The sequence below is a fragment of the Epinephelus fuscoguttatus genome, linkage group LG1, assembly GCF_011397635.1.
Source record: "Epinephelus fuscoguttatus linkage group LG1, E.fuscoguttatus.final_Chr_v1".
Classification (NCBI taxonomy): domain Eukaryota; kingdom Metazoa; phylum Chordata; class Actinopteri; order Perciformes; family Serranidae; genus Epinephelus; species Epinephelus fuscoguttatus.
Window position 1 is genome coordinate 45,284,724 of NC_064752.1, and position 17,446 is coordinate 45,302,169.

The window sequence follows — 17,446 nt, forward strand, 5'->3', positions numbered from 1 at the left end:
AGCTTGATGTTACACTCCGGAGGATCAGAGGAAGTGCCGTTGTTGTCAGCAATGTCTGCTTCTCTTACTGAAGAAACGGAATTACTTGAGAAACACGAAGAAATGTGAGTCTGTTATCTCTAATATAAACTAGTATTGATCCGGTTTGATCGCTAACATTGCCAGTAGGGTCTGTGGTTCCTCCATGACGAGTGCGACTCCCCTGTCCACCCAGTTAGCCAGCTCAGAGACTAGAAGTTCATTTTTAATTTTGCTCCGTGTTTTGTTACTGTCAGGGGATGCGTTTCATGTTTCGCTGTGAGCTCCGACAGATGTAAACAGATATACGGTTGTATTCCCGCAGAAGACGTGTCGTGGGTTTATTGAAATCAGACCATGAAAGACATTCATGACCAGCAGGGGCGTAAATATAGATAGTACAGGCAGCGCGGCTGGCCCATAGGGTTTGCAGGGGGGGCCTTAGGGAGAGAGAGAGCCCTCCAATAAGGTGACAGGCAGAGAGTGGGCCCTTGGTGAGTGATTCAGACTGCCATCTCAGAAATATGCCCATGTTCAAAGAAGAACTCTAAAATTGTGCCATCTGCTATATATGCCTTCAAAAAGACAAACCAATCTCCATCTAGGGTTGCAATGGTATACTGGTTTCAAGATATACCATGATAATAAAATAGACGCTTATCATACCATACACGTGCTTATCTATGATATTGGGTGGAAAAAATGCAACTGGGCAGAAAGTCTTAACTTTGTTTTAGTTATTTTCAAAGGAGAGACTTTTTACACATACTTCATTAAAATGGTTTCAAGTTTCACATAGAGTAATAAAACATTTATTTACATTTGTTTGTTGAATTCCTTTAAGGGTAATTCTGACTGATAATAACAATTCTGTAATACCATGATACCGTTAAACTGCGATATTTTCTGAGACCATTATTTTTCTGTGAAAATCTCATACCGTTGCAACCGTGTCGACATCATGTTCTTCTTGATTTTTTATTTTTTTTGTACATCAGTCAGTAATCTATAGGAAAATTATGTTTATTCTACCTTAAAGGGGCAATAAGCGAAATCGTTTCACCACTAGGTTTGCTATTATGCACTGCCTGTAGAGCAAAACAAAGTGTGTCATGAGCCACTCCTCCCTCCACCTCTGCTTGGCAAGTGAATTATTAATGAGACTGCAAGAAAGACTTTCAGTAGCAATAATTTTGCCAATTATTGTCTTGATCAAAAAAACATTCTGAACTGAGAAGCTGGAATCAGGGAATGGCAGGTTTGCTTGAAAATATAAGTGATTACTCAGTTATTAAAAGTATTTCTGATCAGTTGTTATCAAATTGATCAACTGAACTGCTTCAGCTTCACTGCACTAAGGTGTACAGGATTGTATGAAAGTAAGTTTAGACTGTTACAGCATGAGGGGTGCTTCTTCAGACTAAAAGGATTTACTGTCTGTGCATCAGATAGCTGAATTTGGAAAAATACTGTTTCTCATGTCCCCTTTGGCAATCCTTAGATTTTCTCTCAATACCAATTCTTCAGTTCAGATTTCTTTCTTGGCATAAACGATGAATATAACTTTGTCATTTAATTTGATATTATTGTTTAATGTGCTCATTTCATTTTGTCAATTGAATTAAATTAAAGCACCGTGTTTAATCTTAACACTGGCAGAGGTGCTTGTGCTGTAAGAGAAACACCGAGCAGTCAGTGTAAACTGAACCTGTGTTCATATTCAGAGTTATCCCTCTGACAGTTACTTTCACACTATGACATCAGTTTAGGAAGGAGAGCAGAGCTGCTGGAGCAGATGGAGAGTTGCAGAGAGCAGCTGAAGATGCAAAGGAAGCAGCAGGTGAAAGATTCTGAGGCCGCTCACCACAGGAACGCCACACTGCTGCAGGTAGGAAGGGCTGTAAAGTACATACTCCGAAGGAGCCATAATATCCACCTGCACAGCTGTTGTCACTTAGTTTGATAAAACTGTCCTGTGTGGGCATGTACAGAGTGTGCTTGAATGACGTATCAACTAAATCGGAGGACCAAGAGATTAAAGCATAAAGATTAAAGAGTGTGTAGAGAACTGTGTCTGCTTTCTGTTACTGCAGGATTTACGGAAGGTAGAGGATCGTCTCAGAGGAAGACAGCTGCCGAGCCCAAATCTCCTGGCTCTGGAGGTAACAAGTGTGCAATAGTGTGATGTTTCTGACAGTGTCTTGCATCACAAGTTCACATTTCAGGTCAATCTTGCTGCTAATCTGTAAACTGTTGATACAGTAGCCCCCAGTGATTTAGATAAGCAATATTGATATGGCAAGGAAGGAGAAGGTTCTAAATGTAACTTATAGGACTGTCCTCTTAAATTGATTAATTAAATTAATCTTAATTTATATTAAGATTGTTCATTTGATTCATTAATTTTCCAATCATGGCAATAATGAATGTGAAAGCTCATGGCAAGGTTTGGAAAATGTTTTCTTTTCAAAATAAAGTTCCATGTATAGATATATTATTTTCCTAAGAGATAAATTTTACAGACCAGTGCTGCTTTTGCCTGTTTTAAAGCCGACATGTAACTGATCTTGGAGTAGTAGGAAGTAGGGGTGTAATGATACATCGATCTGGATCGATATATCGATTCAGTGATCAGCAATCCAATATCATCAATGCAAAGTGAAAACATCAATCCATAACGTCTTCTTTAGGATATGCTTTTATTTTGAAAGTCTGTGTCACCATCAAAGGCAGACGGCAAGCAGCCAAGAGAAAGACGATGAGGATAACGTTTATTTATTCTGGAATAAATCAGCAGTGTGGAAATGTTATAATTTCTGAGAAAGTACGGGTCAACAGACAGAGCACATGCCCTACATAAACAATGCCATTATAAGATAAAACACGACATAACGTTAGCTGCTTGGATGGCATCTCATTCAGCTAACTCCTCTACAGCAACATTAGCTGCTCTGTTTTAATGAGGTTGGGCTGAAAAAAACATGCATGCAGACTGAAAGTCAACTTTGATGTTCTGTCGGGAGACACACTGACATTAACCAAAGGTGAGCAAGAAAAATAATAAGGTTACATGTAATTCATTAAGGAATGAGTAGAGGGGAAAAAGTCCACTAGCCGTTTAATTTATGCAATGTGAACATGCATTAGCTAATAATAAATGACTGGCAAAAAAAACAACAGTTTTGACTGAACTTGATGGTTATTAGTTAGTTTAATTTTACACTTCTGTCAAATGATCTAGTTGTTATTATATGTTGTATGGCTGTTGGTAGAAGTTTTCCTTCAGGGCTGTAAGCCTGATAACCCTGAAGTTTTAGGAAAAAGATGATGGTTTGGGTTCAAATGAAAATATTTCTTCCAGAAAGGGCTCTCTGGCAGAAAGCCCGGAAGGTTAACTAATGCCATGTGCTGTTGTATGTGTGTTAGTAGAGTCAGTTTAAAGTAAAATTTGTTACATTTATTATTTACGTATTGTTTTTATCTTTATCTTTTATTGCCATTACTTTTCTATTAGACAGTCCAATAGAAAACAATGCCGTCACACTGATTTAGTCACGTCACATCCAGTTAGGATACAGTGTATGCAGATTCTCAATTTCATTTTATCAAGTTATGTTATCGTTCGGTGATGATACAGTTGAAAACTGAAAAATTCAACTACAACCACAAGAGGTCCTTGAACATATTTATAAATGTTCACAAAAGTATTGGGCTGATGGGTCCAGCAGTATGCGAAATTGGCTGTGGACAGATACACCGGTAAGCAAGCAAACAACCAAACTACCAGATGCATGCTCCCCTCCAGGTTTATACCTGGCAGAGGTAACAATAAGTGAATAGATATTCCTGAAAAAGAACATCTTTTATAGCTTTGCACATCCATGCAGTCCACAACCACTTATCCCATCAGGGTTGGTGCCGGTCCCAGCTGACATTGGGAAGGTGGCGGCATACACCCTTGAGAGGTTACAGAGACTGTCACAGAGCTGACACACAGAGACAGAGGGACCCAAGCCAAGGCGACAGTGCAAATCACTGCACCACTGTACCGCCCCAGCTTTGTACATTAAAGTAGTCAAAGTTGTTTTCCAATCTAGAGGATGACACTTGAATATACCATTCCTTGTGGTAGATCTTCGAAATCCTCACTTGACTTGAACTTGAGTCAGACCTGATTGAGTCAGGTGCAGTGATGCAGAGTTGTGGGCCCTAACGCTGAGATTTATGTTGTTTCTCTGTTCTAGACAAGATATTGGGCGTCTGTGGAAGAGTCTATCCCAGCCTGGGAGCACTTCCTCCTGGGTAAAGGCCCACCCCCTACTCATGGTCCAGGACAGCCACCCAGGAGAGCCAAACAGAAACCCAGCACAGCTAAAGACCAGGGCCTGCCTCCTCGCCCAAAAGCCCGGACTGCTCGATAGGTGGGCGGTGATGCTGACAGTGCCACTGTAGCTTGAAAGACAGCTTTGATGGTCACATGATGCAGATGATCAAAGGCCTGTTGATTCTCTAAGTTAGATCCTTCTCCATGACCAGGGTTGGAGACTTTCGGTGAACGAGCATTTCGAACTGGAAACAAAATTGTTTCAGGGACACAGACATTTAATGTTCTTGAACTGGCTCATCGAAGAGGGAAGGAGGGAGGGAGGAGGGGAAAAAAGGAAGACAGAGAAAGGGAGCGAGAAGTAAAAAGTGTAAGTGCTGGGGGGAACCAGAGAGATGTAAAGTGCATATGGACTGACTGAGAGGTGAAATTTAACTATTTATAATTAACATATTATTTGTATTATTATTTGCTGTAATTCAGTGTAATGCTGTGGGTTATCAGTAAAGTGTATGAACTGCACTCCAGGCTGGCAACTCTGCTAGCAGTGTCCAGACTGTCTCATAGAAATGGATCAAATTTGTCCCCTGAATGAGAGGGGTATCAGAAACACATGTCTATGCACTCCACTAAATCCACTTTCATCTAATATTTTTACAGCCAATACCTGCTGATGGTTTCGGGCAGGCTACTTAAGAAATGTACTGAGCTAAGCAACCAGCTACTCTACATCAGAATACATAGTGTGTCTCAGATTGCGTACTTAAGTACTAAACACTTAATATTTGGGTGCACAAGTGTGCTACATGTGTTTACGCTGCATAGTACGGGAAAATGCACTGTGCCACTGGCACACTCGAAACGGTCCCTCAACGGTAGCTGTCTTTGTAACGTAGCAGAGGCTATACGTGTTCTACATGTTTTTTGCCTTGCCAGCTAGCCAATTTGCTACTAGCTATGGTGGAACATTTTAATCAGCATTGACATTGTGGTGTAAGTTTGGTTTATGTTGGGCGGAGATTAGTGGTCAAATGTTGGCAATAATACTCCACTGTCTGTTTGCAATTCACCATTTAAAAGGAAGATGAAGAAAAAGAGGTGATAAAAAAAAAAAAGCCGTCTTCACATCCAGTAAGTGCAAAACGGCGGCACGCGATTTTAAACAGCAGTGCCCTTTTGAAATTAGTGCAACAGAAGGGTACGTAGTGTACATAGTGGACTACATTGACGACCAACAAAAGTATGTTTCACTACATTGAAGCTATCTCCAGGGAAACTACAAGAAAATGTCAAAAGTAGCTCACTACTTGCAAAGTTACTTTTTTTTTTATAAAATAACAGACTTAAATGAAAGCTGTCTTCTTTTTGTATTTTCTTTGGAAGACTTTGTGACATTTGAACATGTCTTCCAAAAATATGACGTCATCAGTTGGCCTGTTGCTCTCTCTCTCTTTCTCTCTCCTCTTCCTATTTAATGCATGTCTCTGTCTTGGCCTGCCTCAGTAGGCTATCTGGCTATGTCAATAATTCAAAAACAGAATTCCACAATATATTTTTCACTCAATAAAACCATAATAAATAAAAGACAGTTATATAAACAATAAAAATAACAGACCTAAACTTTTTTTTGTCCACTTACTTAATATATACAGTCTATGGGCAAGACAAGTGAGCGACGCATTAAGTCGGGCGGTTCGTGCCAAGAAAAGCCAATTAACGAGCAGAAAAAACTGAAGGATTAGCATATGATGTGGAAGTGTTTCCCTCGTCTACATCCCTCAGTGTGGCGCTGGCATCAGTCACATTACTTATCCTCATTTTTATTATCCTTACTTTTGTCCAGACCTCTGCAGAAAAAAAATCTGCTGCACTTCAGAGCTTTTCCTGGGAAGAAGAGCATGTAACTTGTAGACACTACTGCATCTCCTTGGTCAATTAATCAGCTTTGCTACTAAAAAGTTACTTGACTCAGAAAGTAGTGACGTTAGAGAGAGAAATACTGAGAAATGCAGTTACATTAGTAATATCGCTACTTGTAGTGACACTACTGCCCACACTGCTGATGGCCAATCTACATTTCACTGCTCACAGAGGAGCGATGACCCACATGCTTGCAACTATTAACAGTTTAGATCACCATTAGAGTTTTAAAACAGAATATGTTGCTGCTTGTAATGATCATAGCAGTAGGGGATCTGTTTATTACTAACAGGGGGACGGCCCCAGATTGATAATACAAAATATTTTAATATCTCTGGCCTCAGCTGGGATGAGAGTGGGTAAGTTTGCTCAGAGATGCCCTGTGCTTTGTTCGGAATCAGAATATAGTATGAGTTTTGAGAAGAATGAACATTCAAGAGTCTGTCCATTCTTGATTAAAAGCTCTGTTTTTACTGTCCACTTTTGTCTCTTGCAAGTCTTGCAACTGGCAATTACCGTACTATACAAAGGGAGAAAGTCCCTGTAGAGTAGGCGGTATCACCCCTGTTGAATCGCTTGTCAGAATGCACAGATTTGATTGGCTGAGTAGCATCACATGAGATGACTCTGAGGGATGGTGCCCCCTCGCCCCTCCTCAAATTGCCTACTGATTGTAGTTTTGCACTCACATGCACCTGTTTTTTATTTATTTCATTTATTGTTCTTTATAACGAAATGATCATCATAGATAATTCTTTGCATTTATTTATGTAACTCATTTTATCCCTTTTCCTATTTTGTTTGTATTGAGACCAAAATGATGATTCTATGACGCTAATGTTGTGGGAGCAGTAACCGTGTCCATCCTGACAGTAGACGATCAATGTGCTGTTGCTTTACTGAAAATATCTGTCAGTGTTTGTAGTGTTATTTCAGAACCACTAGAGGGAGCCAGTGTCAAAGAAAAAAAAGCTCTCTATGAGTAAAGCTAAACCCTTGCTGAGGAAATTACCTCACAGCTTGTTTGCAACAATACATGATTTAAACTCATATTTACAGAACACACGCTCCCTTTGTCTCTCATTATGACTGACAGTATCATGTTCAGTTCAGTTTATCATCCTTATGAAACTACCTTAACAACACCGAAATAACCTTATAATTATAGTGTCAGCATTTGAAAATGGGTCAACTAATCCATTTGTCAAAGGAGGCTTTTCATCACATTATCACTGCTGATTTTCATCCGCTAAAATTCCTTTAATGTTGTTGGACAGCCAGGACTCAACTAGTATTCATTGTACGGAAAAGAAGTAAAAATTCCAAAGTGCTTGTGAGTTCTAATAAGTATAACGAAGGATTCTCTTGAGTAGGGAACACAAAAGTCCAAAAAAGGTGGGGGAGAAGGCTGTTTGTGCTGTTATGCAGGGGGTGTGATGTGTTTTCTTTGTTTCTAGTATTTTGCTATGACATAGCCATCTGATTAAAGGCTTTTTAAGGTTTTGACAGAAGACTGCCTTGGAAAATTTGATGTAGCTTTGGTGCGTTATTTGTCCCCCTTTCCAACAAGATAGTTTAAAATGGTTGGTACCGGTGGATGGCCTAGTTTGATATGATACCAGTGTAGTCACTGTAACTTTGAAACTCAGCCCGATGTAGCAGGTTTTATTCACTAATATTAGTCTGCCTCACTTCTCACCATCAGCTCCACCTGTCATACCTGCTGCTTCCTCACAATTTTTTGCCAGACATTTGTCCATTGCCTCTCTGCACCTTTCATTGTCTTGTTCTCTCTGTACCCTTGCTTCTCTTTTTTTAGAAGCTCCTGATTTTTAGTGAGGCATTCTGACTTTGCTCGTCAGGCTGCAGTCCATATCTGCAGGGGGGTGGGAGTTGGACTTTGAGTCTATTCTCAAGACTGTTTTTTTGTAAACGTGTTACGTTGTTAAGATACATTTAGTACTGGAGACATTAAACAGTGATGCACTGATGAAGGTCTGCTGATTTGGTTGAATTTTTTTTTTAATCTGTGAACCATTATTAACATTCAAAATAAATAGGGTTTTGAAATAAATATGTTGATATCAAGATCACGCTCAGGTATTGCACTGGTAAATTCTTCAGGATCTGTGGCCCTCCAGCTTTATGAGCTGCCTTCTAAAGTGTTTTGGAGGTCTTGGCTTTGTCAGCTATTTGCAAAATGATCCTACGCAGTATGACTGCTTCCATGGGAGTCAAATAACAACACATCCCACATTATATGATGCAGCTGTTAGAACTGAAGTTGTGTGTGGACGTACAGAAAAGAGACACGGGCCGCAACGACAGGAGTAATGAGAGGAACGTCCCACCCATTTGTCACCAGTGCAAAAAGAGCCAGGGCACCTGCTTCTTCACTGCCAGGGTGGATCAAGACCCACCCACCCCTTCACTTTTACCCCCCCCTCCCCCACAACCCCCCCATTTCTCTTTCTCTCTCTTTAACCCCTAATTGTCCGTGATCAGACCTGCGCTGGGCTGACGCGGAGTGGCGGCTTGACAAATGCAATCATCCGGACAGCCGGGGTTGAAGTGGCTGGTGGTTGGCAGCTGCCCTGGCTCCTCAGCTGGGGCCCCAGTGCAGCAGGCCCTCAGGGGTCAACTAGCCACCGGCCACTACTGACTGACTGGACCAGTCTGGACTGGTAGGGGCTGGGTGGTGGGGTGCTGGTTTAGTGAAGAGGGGGCAAGTGCTATGAGGTCAAGGCCAGGATCAAGGAACGTAGGGGGTGGGGGAGGTATCAGGGCCATGTGTCCAATCACGGGTGACAGGTTTGGTCAGTGGGAGTGTGCAGGGTGGGGGGGGTGATGAAGATGCAATGTAGCAAATTATCTAAAAGGGTTTTGAAGAGCACGATCTGGAGCCCTTCCAAATGACTAGCCCTGCATTATGTATTCTAATGGCCGAGGCCTCGGGGTGCTAGAGCCCAGTCGACGCTGTTGTCAGTGACCAGACCTTGTTTCATCCTGCCAGCCACCGACGCTGACAATGACCCCTCAGACAGCAGCCCGGCTCTCCTCCAGCCCTCCTCCGTCTCTGGTGGCGTGGCATAAACTGGAGCCATATGATTATGCAATGTGGTTCGGCTATTGAGAGCCCACTGAGAGCCCTGACAGATAATTGGCTGAGCCCAAAGCCGTGCAAATGGTTAAGTGTCGACTCCAGTTGATTGGATAATGGGTAATTGCACGCTGCATTTCATTCAGTGATATGCTGCGGGTGTAGCAGGGGCAAGTGAAGGGGAGGGAAAGAATGGAGGAGGGAAAATATTTTGGCGTGCTGCGTTTTTGCAGCCTGTTATTTCACACTTTGAGTCTGTTGCATTTGTTTGGATCTCGAGCTCGGAGAGATCACAGATTTGTATCAACTACTGATGCAATTTAAATTGCAAATGATTGTTGAAATTTATTGTTGAAGAGTTACACATTTTTATTTTCTCTCTCAGTTTCCGAATTCAGATGCCACTGATCAGAGTGGCTGCTGAATGTTATGCCTGGTGGTGCTGTTTGAGGCTTTCCTCTGACCCTGTGCAAGCTCATAAGTCTGTCCCTTGATCATGGGATGTCACCTCTACTTAAGAGCCCAGGCTGCCAGCTCTTTGTCTTTTCCGTCACAGAGGCCTTGACTGTTGTCATGTTGCTGTACATTAAATAGAAGGCTTCATGTTGTACACTAAGAGGAAGCAACACTGGCCTTAAGGTAGCCTGGCTTGGCTCCCTGTGGACTGCACAGGCATGAGTGTAACATTCCCTCTCCAACAGCCCCTCACTTCACTCGTGTCACTGTAATCGCATACCTCTTGGCTCTCCTGTAGCCCCTTCCAACAGAAAAGGCTTTCTGGAGCTAATGTGAGAATCCTTCCCTGGCTGGTCTTGAATATACTTGAGCTGCATTATTGCTCTTAGAGCAGCTGGGGGGGGGGGGCAGTGTGCTTGCTGAATTCCACTTCAGTCACTGTATCGATTGTGCTTCCACGGATGTCGCCTGGTGAAGTCCGAATGTGCGGTGCTATTCATATCGACTGACGGATTAAGTGGGCAGCTGAAAGGACACGTATGAATTTTGTGTTTGTGTACTTGCGCCTTTTGTTGATATTGATTCTGCCTTGGCATGGATCCACGCATGGCACCAGCGTGTTGTGTTTGATTCTTAATGAAGGCCTTTATCACGCTCTAATCAGTTTACTATCTCACACACCAGTCAAAGCAAACACTTAAATTGGTTTACTTAAGAAAAAGCACATGGGTAATCTCACTCTGTCTGATTGGGTTTCACTGTAAAAAAAAAAAAAAAACAAGAAAAGAAATGTAAGGCAGAGAGGAACATTTTATCACACTTGTGCCTGGTTGGCCTAATACATCACCCTGACTTCGGTCCCACAATAGGCTAAATTAAAGAAGATACAATGGACCCAAGCATATTATCTCCCTCCTTCTTTCTCTCTCTCTGTCCGAGTGAGTATGACTGTATACGTCTGTGTGTGTATTGTGGGTCTCACAGAACTTAACTGTAATGGGCACAGATTCTTAACATCGCATTACATTGTGATGGATACGAAATGCATTAAAAGTTACGAAAAACAGATTACAGAAAGTACTGAAACAATGCTAATACACAGTCACTGAGGATCTTTTGTAGTGGTGGACACACACAAGAGCAAAAAACTCAGCGTAGTGTGGGTGGGTCAAACAAACATGGACATTCAACCAGGTTGAATGTTGTTGCATCACGTTCTCATCCCAACTTGTCAAATACCACCTTGTCGGTGAACCGAAATGGCAAAATTTGATGTGCCAGGTACCCTTCTGCATCTGTTCTTTACTTTCTGGGATGGCGTATCAGTTTAAGCTTGTTACATGCATTGAGTCTTTTTCAAAATACAATTACAACACCTGGTTTTTACGTTTATTACCTTAACTTTAGGTAACAAAAGCACATGGTTAGTTCTGAAAAAAAAACCATCATGGCTGCATTATAGAAGGGGGTACTACCATGTTCAGTGTGTATACACCTGCAACATCCCATTTTGCTTTTGCGTCCTACAGCTGCTAGAAAGCAGCAGGAATAAGGAGCTGGCCTTCAGTTTGTTTTTTACCTCATCCCGGTGATCAGCACATCTGGGTGATGTTAGTATATGTTGGATATGTTTTCATTCACATCTCCTAAAACTGCAGAGAAACGCCTACACACCGTCCTGTTCGCATGCATAACTCTTCCTCCTGTGCTGCTGTAGCTGACCAGCACACTGGGAACTAGCAGGTGGGTCTTCCAGCTCCAGGGTATTCATTTGCCCTTGTCGTAGTGACCGTTTGTTGTGCTAGCCTCAACATTTGTTTATTGTACCTCATATCATAGGCTCACAAATATTTATCTATCTTATGGTTATCAGACTTTGATCCTCTGCCTGACCCTCACTGTGTCCAAGGCTATTCATTTATTTAAAATGGACTCGGGCTATTTATCTCTTCTACATCATCATGCTGTTATTGATATAAGCAGTGGATTTTAATACTAAGTGTGCTTGGATTAGCTGCTGTGAAACATCATGACCCTCATCCATTTAAAATGAACAACAGTTCTTCTGAGCTCATTTTGGTGAAAGCAAAAGACATAAGTTACATGATGCTACATTTTGTATGTGACGTATTTCACGTGCTACAAGTCACGTGACATACATCACTACCGTTGCATCCCACATATGCTAGCACGCTACGTTGATAGTGAAATAACTCCATTAACTTTTGGCTTCACACGGGAGACGCCCACCCTGTAGGGACTGTCTTGCTCTTTATAGTACAGTAGTTGCCAGTGATGTTGCAGTCTGTGTTTCAGCATGCCACAAAGGGTGTTTTTTTTTGTTATCTAACACCCACATCAGTTACAAAGCGGCAGTATTTGACAAGTTGGGAATGAGAACGGGCTGTCTGTTCGTGTCCCATAGGAAACCAAAGGTCAACGTAGTGATGTGGCACAAAGAACTTCACATAGGTACTGTACTTAACTATGCAAAGTACTTTATGTAGGTAATTTACGTAACTGTGCGTAGTATGTAATTTTTTTGTCACTTCCATCCTGTATGTAGTTATTTAAATCAAAACAACAACCTTTTCCTAATCAAATTTTTTGTTTTCTAACCCTAACCAAGTGTTTTTCTTTCCCTGAACCTAACCAAACTGTGACATTTTCACAACAAAATTGTGACCATTCATAACAGACTTCGCATTGGCATTATTTTCATATTGCCAGGACGTAATTCTAACACATTTCATTCCCATCATCATGTAATGCGTTGTTAAGAAGTCGTGTCCATTTCATGCATTCCTGTGAGACTGTGTTGACACTGTGTCCAGACATGATTAGTGTGACTCTCTCTTATTTCTTATATCGAGAGCTGAAATCAATGAGTGCAGCCAACCTTTATGTGACATAGATTTACAGTGGGTTGTTTGCTAAGTGAGTTCATATTAGTCGGGCTTTTGTTGACTTAACCTGGCTAAACTAAACCTAACATCAGTGATCCTGGATAATCTGTCCCACAAAGATGGTTAATCCCTGACAAGACAAACAAGAGTATGTGCTCATTAAAAAGATGGTGTTTGTAACAAACCACCAATTACATATAAAATGTATCAATCCAGATAGAGGTAATTTATTAAAAGATAAAGGATCTGTTGAGCCCTGCACAAGCAAAACATAAAAATGAGATATGCAAAATGGATGTACAGCAGTCAAATCTATTCTTAAATTAAACCACAAGCCCACAGGTTTAATTATCTTAAGTCTTTCAAATTAGTTTAATGAATGCAGTCACTTTCCTCAGGTTGTCTTAGTATTCAGCATTATTTTGATATGCAGTTTTAAGCAAAAGCATGAAAACATGTTCTTGCTTTTATTTTGTACGTATTTATTTACAGTGAATGCTCATCCTGTAGTGTTCTCGGCTTGTCTAGCATCATGTAGAGTTTCATTTAGTCTGAGGGGGTATTTTAATTGTGTGAACTGGCAGAGTGGTTCATCATTAACACGGTGGCCTAAAGTGAAGGAGAAGAGGCCGTTTCCCAGCAGGGCCAGGTCAGGTCAAAAGGATTAGCCGTGGCACCGGACATCCCCAAATCAACTGATCCTCCCTAACAATGACACACAGCTTTAATGCCACTAGAAAAGAGCTGAGTGCAGCCGGAGCGTGATGGTGAAAATGGCTTGCTGGTTTGCAGCAGCAGATGATCAAATTAATTTGCTTATAATTAGTTGGACAAAGAGATGCATATTTGAATAGACTATGTTATGTGTGTGTTGATTTGTCTTGTCTGTGACTACATGGGCATAATTTTAGAGGCTTTTTTGTTTGTTTGTTTTTAAACAACAGTTGCTTTTTTTAACCAATAAATGGGACAATATTAGTTTTTGCTTTTGCTCTGTGCACACCCAACTGAATCTGTTCATCACCCCATACACCCAATATCACGTCCCTGTATGATGGTATATCTAATACACTCACATTGTGTTTTAGGCCGTGCCAGCCTGGACTGGGGAAAATTATGAATCATTTGCTGACTTAAATTGCTTTGTTAGTCCAATTCATAGAGTTGTAACCACCATATAATTAGTTTACTTTTTTATATGATTTGCATCAAAATAGGCCTTTACAAGAACTGTTTATGAGCTTAATAGCTTTTTTCATCTTTAAATCCATGGCTTGCTGCCTGTGTGCAACAAATAAAAACAAATTAAAATGGGCCAATAGAGTCAGTAATAAAAATCAGACAGTAACACAGGGCTGGTAGCTATGAAATGTGCAAATTTATTGCTCGGGAGCAAATTAAGAGATTTGTTTTACACATGCTCTTAGCCATAAAAGCCCTCTCTGTGTTCATCTGCAGAGACTTGGTTCATATATCTTAACCTGTGGGGTCCCTCGATAGGCAGAATCCTGCAAAACTTCTAAGTTTGGCCATGTTGGCCAAAGTTTTTCTCCACGTGGGAGAATTTTATCATAAATGTCAAGTTTCACTGTCAGTTTTCAAAGTGTTTATGAAAGATTCCTCTTTTGCCTCATATGTTTAGTGGGCCTAAAGGTGAATGATTACAAACGAAATTTCTGTCACAGGTGAAAGAAAAGGTGTCACGGTTTGCATTATTCTTTAACCTGTCAGTTATATATGATTCATAATTATTATCAATAAAATGTTTAAAAAAGTGAAAAACACTGATGACAAATTTCCCAGAGTTGTTTTGTTCAACTGACCCAAAACCCAAAGATATTCAAGAGAGAACTATGTTTAGCATTTGTGCTTAATCAGTAAGTGAAACAGGTAATCGATTGTCAAAATTGTTGGTAAATTATTTCATTTCAATCTCTCTTTTAGCATGCAGTGTAGGCCTAAATCCATGCATCAGTGCACCATGGTCAAAGTACTGTGTTAGAGGATCATACCCCATGACGAGTAAATGTGATAGTAAAGCAGTGAATGTTGGGATGTTTTTTGGTCATGGTCAAACATAATTCAAAATAAAAACATAATCTTTTATTGTCAGCATTCTTGCTTGAATTTATTGAAAAAATGGCAAAACCTGGTGGGGTCAGTCCTGCATCACCGTCCTCCTCCTCTCCCTCCTTCTCCTCCACCTAAGGCAGTTGGAGGTTCTCCCTCAGCTCCTCACCCTGGAGCTACAGACCAGCCAGATGAAGGGATGGATGGAGGTCAGAGAGTGGAGTGTGACAGCAGATCAGTGATGAGAGCTCCCTCCCTGCTCAGTTCCCAGCAGCCCAACCTCTTCCCCTCACAGCCACAAGCACTCCTGGCCCGCCGTGCCCTTGACATGCCAAGGCAGGCGGGCAGGCACATCCCAGGGACAAGCTGCTCGCTGCTGTCTTTAAGACATTCTGATGAGGTTTTGGTGGAGAAAGGCTCGGGGTTGACTCTGTAAAAGAATCTAAATGAGGTGCGAGTGAATGCCGCGGCTGTTCCATTTTAATCTGTGTGTTCGGCTGCTTCTTGAGTGGCTCATTTCCATGCATCACACCCTGGATTCCTCAGAGCTGAGCCCCAACACATTCAGGGCTTTCTGGTTATGTTTTTAAGCCAAATCAGGGTCAATGATAGCGTTTTCTACAGTAAAGATCATGTCAAATGTGCTTATCAGAAATGTAACATAAATGTGTTTTTATACACGACATCTCAACGTGTCCAAATTCCATTGTGGCCCGTTCCATCCTCCATCCTTTCAACTGCCTCTCATTTAAAGCAGGAATAGAGCCAAAGAGTGAAGAGAAGCCACTGCTCATTAACCCCTCAGCACTTTACAATGAATCCTGGAGGCTCATTGTGCCAAAGGGCCAGTGCTTCCCTAACGAGGGCTGGGTGGGTGGGTGGGGGGGGGCTTCTTTAGCATCAGGGCCCATTCTAAGTCTTTTAGGTGCCTAAGCAGAATTGTATCTCAATATTAAGTTTGCAATCTGCTTCTTGGAGTCATGTGTTTGGATCTGTGTGAACCTAAAGTGAACTCTGAGTCATTTTAAGGTACGTCCTCACCATGTTTCTCTTCCTAAACCTAAGCACTGTTACTTTTATTGCCTTAACCTAACCTCTGTAACTTTTCCACTGGATATCATACAAACCGTTCTATGAGAATACACTTAAAATTTTCAGGCAAATAAATCAGAGACATTATGCATTACTATTACTAACGTACATGGATACTAACACCCACAAACATCTGGCTTTTGTCTTTGATGGGAAAGGTTACAAATACATTCGCAGGACAAATGACACTGCAGTGGTTCAGGGTATCAAATGGCTCCAGCTCTTATCAGCTCCCATTGGCAGTAATGGAAACACAGTTGGATGCGCTAATTTTCACCACTTTTGCAGTGTGATGGAATGATGTGCTGCCACAACTTCCAACCATCTTCATCCAAGCAGGTCAAAAGTCATTTCATATAAGTTGGCATCAGGTTTGAAATAGAGACTGAATAACCACAAAAACATTTCAACGTATTCTCATGGAACAGTTTGTATGATATCCTGCGAATTTGCGCTCCACGAATAACGTTATGTCCTTAATGCACAGTTACATAATTAACGTAAAGTTACTGTGGTTAGGTTTAGGAAAAGAAACATGGTGACAACGTACCTTAAAGTGACTCAAGGTTCGCTTAAAGTTCAACCTATGGGCAATTTAAAGTCACCATTTAACCTGCTTGTCTTTGGATGGTGGGAGGAAGCTGGAGTACCCAGACGTGGAGAACATGCAAACTCCGCACAGAAGGGTTCCTGGGGTGGGGGAACACTAGTATAAGGCGACAATGCTAACCACTGCATCACCGTGCCGCCCTTCTCATACAACAGTTCGAACGATATCCTTTGACTTGCAGCCCATGAATAATATTAAGTCTGTAAAGTTACGTAATTAAAGTTATTTAAGATTACATAAGCTTAGGCAAGTTAGGTATAAGCAAGTAAAGTTACTGTGGTTAGGTACAGGAAAAGAAACATGGTGGGGATGTATCTTAAGATTACTCAAAGTTCAATCAAAGTTTACACAGTTCCAAATACTGGTCTCCTGGGAAAAGAAAGTCCCAGTGGAAAGTCCTGTGTTTTGTGACCCATCTACCATCCCAACCTGCCTCAAAATAGGACCACTTCCTTCTTTATTCCTGTCAGTGCAGTGGTCACGTGATTGCTGCCTTCCAAATATTTGGGTTACGGATGAATTACTGGCTCATCATTACATGGGATATGTGCGGATTTTGGTGCGTTACTTTTCGTAGGAAAACATACAAACAGTGCATGGGAACAGTCTGACACCTTTTTTATTCATTTTTATTTTATGCAACTGTATAGCTGCTTTCCCACAGTACAAAAACTGATTAAGACCAACTAACATCCAGCTTTTGTCTAGTGGGAAAGTTTATAATCGGCATTCACTCCCGGAACAGCTCTGCAGTAGTCATGGGTATGTTCCAGCTGCATCTTCTGTCCATCTTCATCTGAGCAGCACTCGAAAATTGTTCCCAAGAAGTCAGCTTGGAATTTAAAACATATAAAAAACATAAACAGGAAGTAACACCGTGACATTTTTACTGACCTCCATGATGCCCGCAACTGCTATTTTTCAGTGCGTTGGTGACGTTAAATGTAACA

The 17,446-nt window shown here is 41.3% G+C and overlaps 1 protein-coding gene across 1 annotated transcript; it reads left to right on the forward strand.

The window, feature by feature from the left end:
- On the forward strand, positions 1-8,632 carry lg1h3orf14 (linkage group 1 C3orf14 homolog). Its single transcript, XM_049571927.1, has 4 exons — positions 1-104; positions 1,783-1,906; positions 2,112-2,180; positions 4,263-8,632. Exons 1-4 carry the CDS (start codon positions 7-9, stop codon positions 4,437-4,439), a joined length of 468 nt encoding a protein of 155 aa, XP_049427884.1. The 5' UTR covers positions 1-6; the 3' UTR covers positions 4,440-8,632.
- The last annotated feature ends 8,814 nt before the right edge of the window (positions 8,633-17,446 follow it).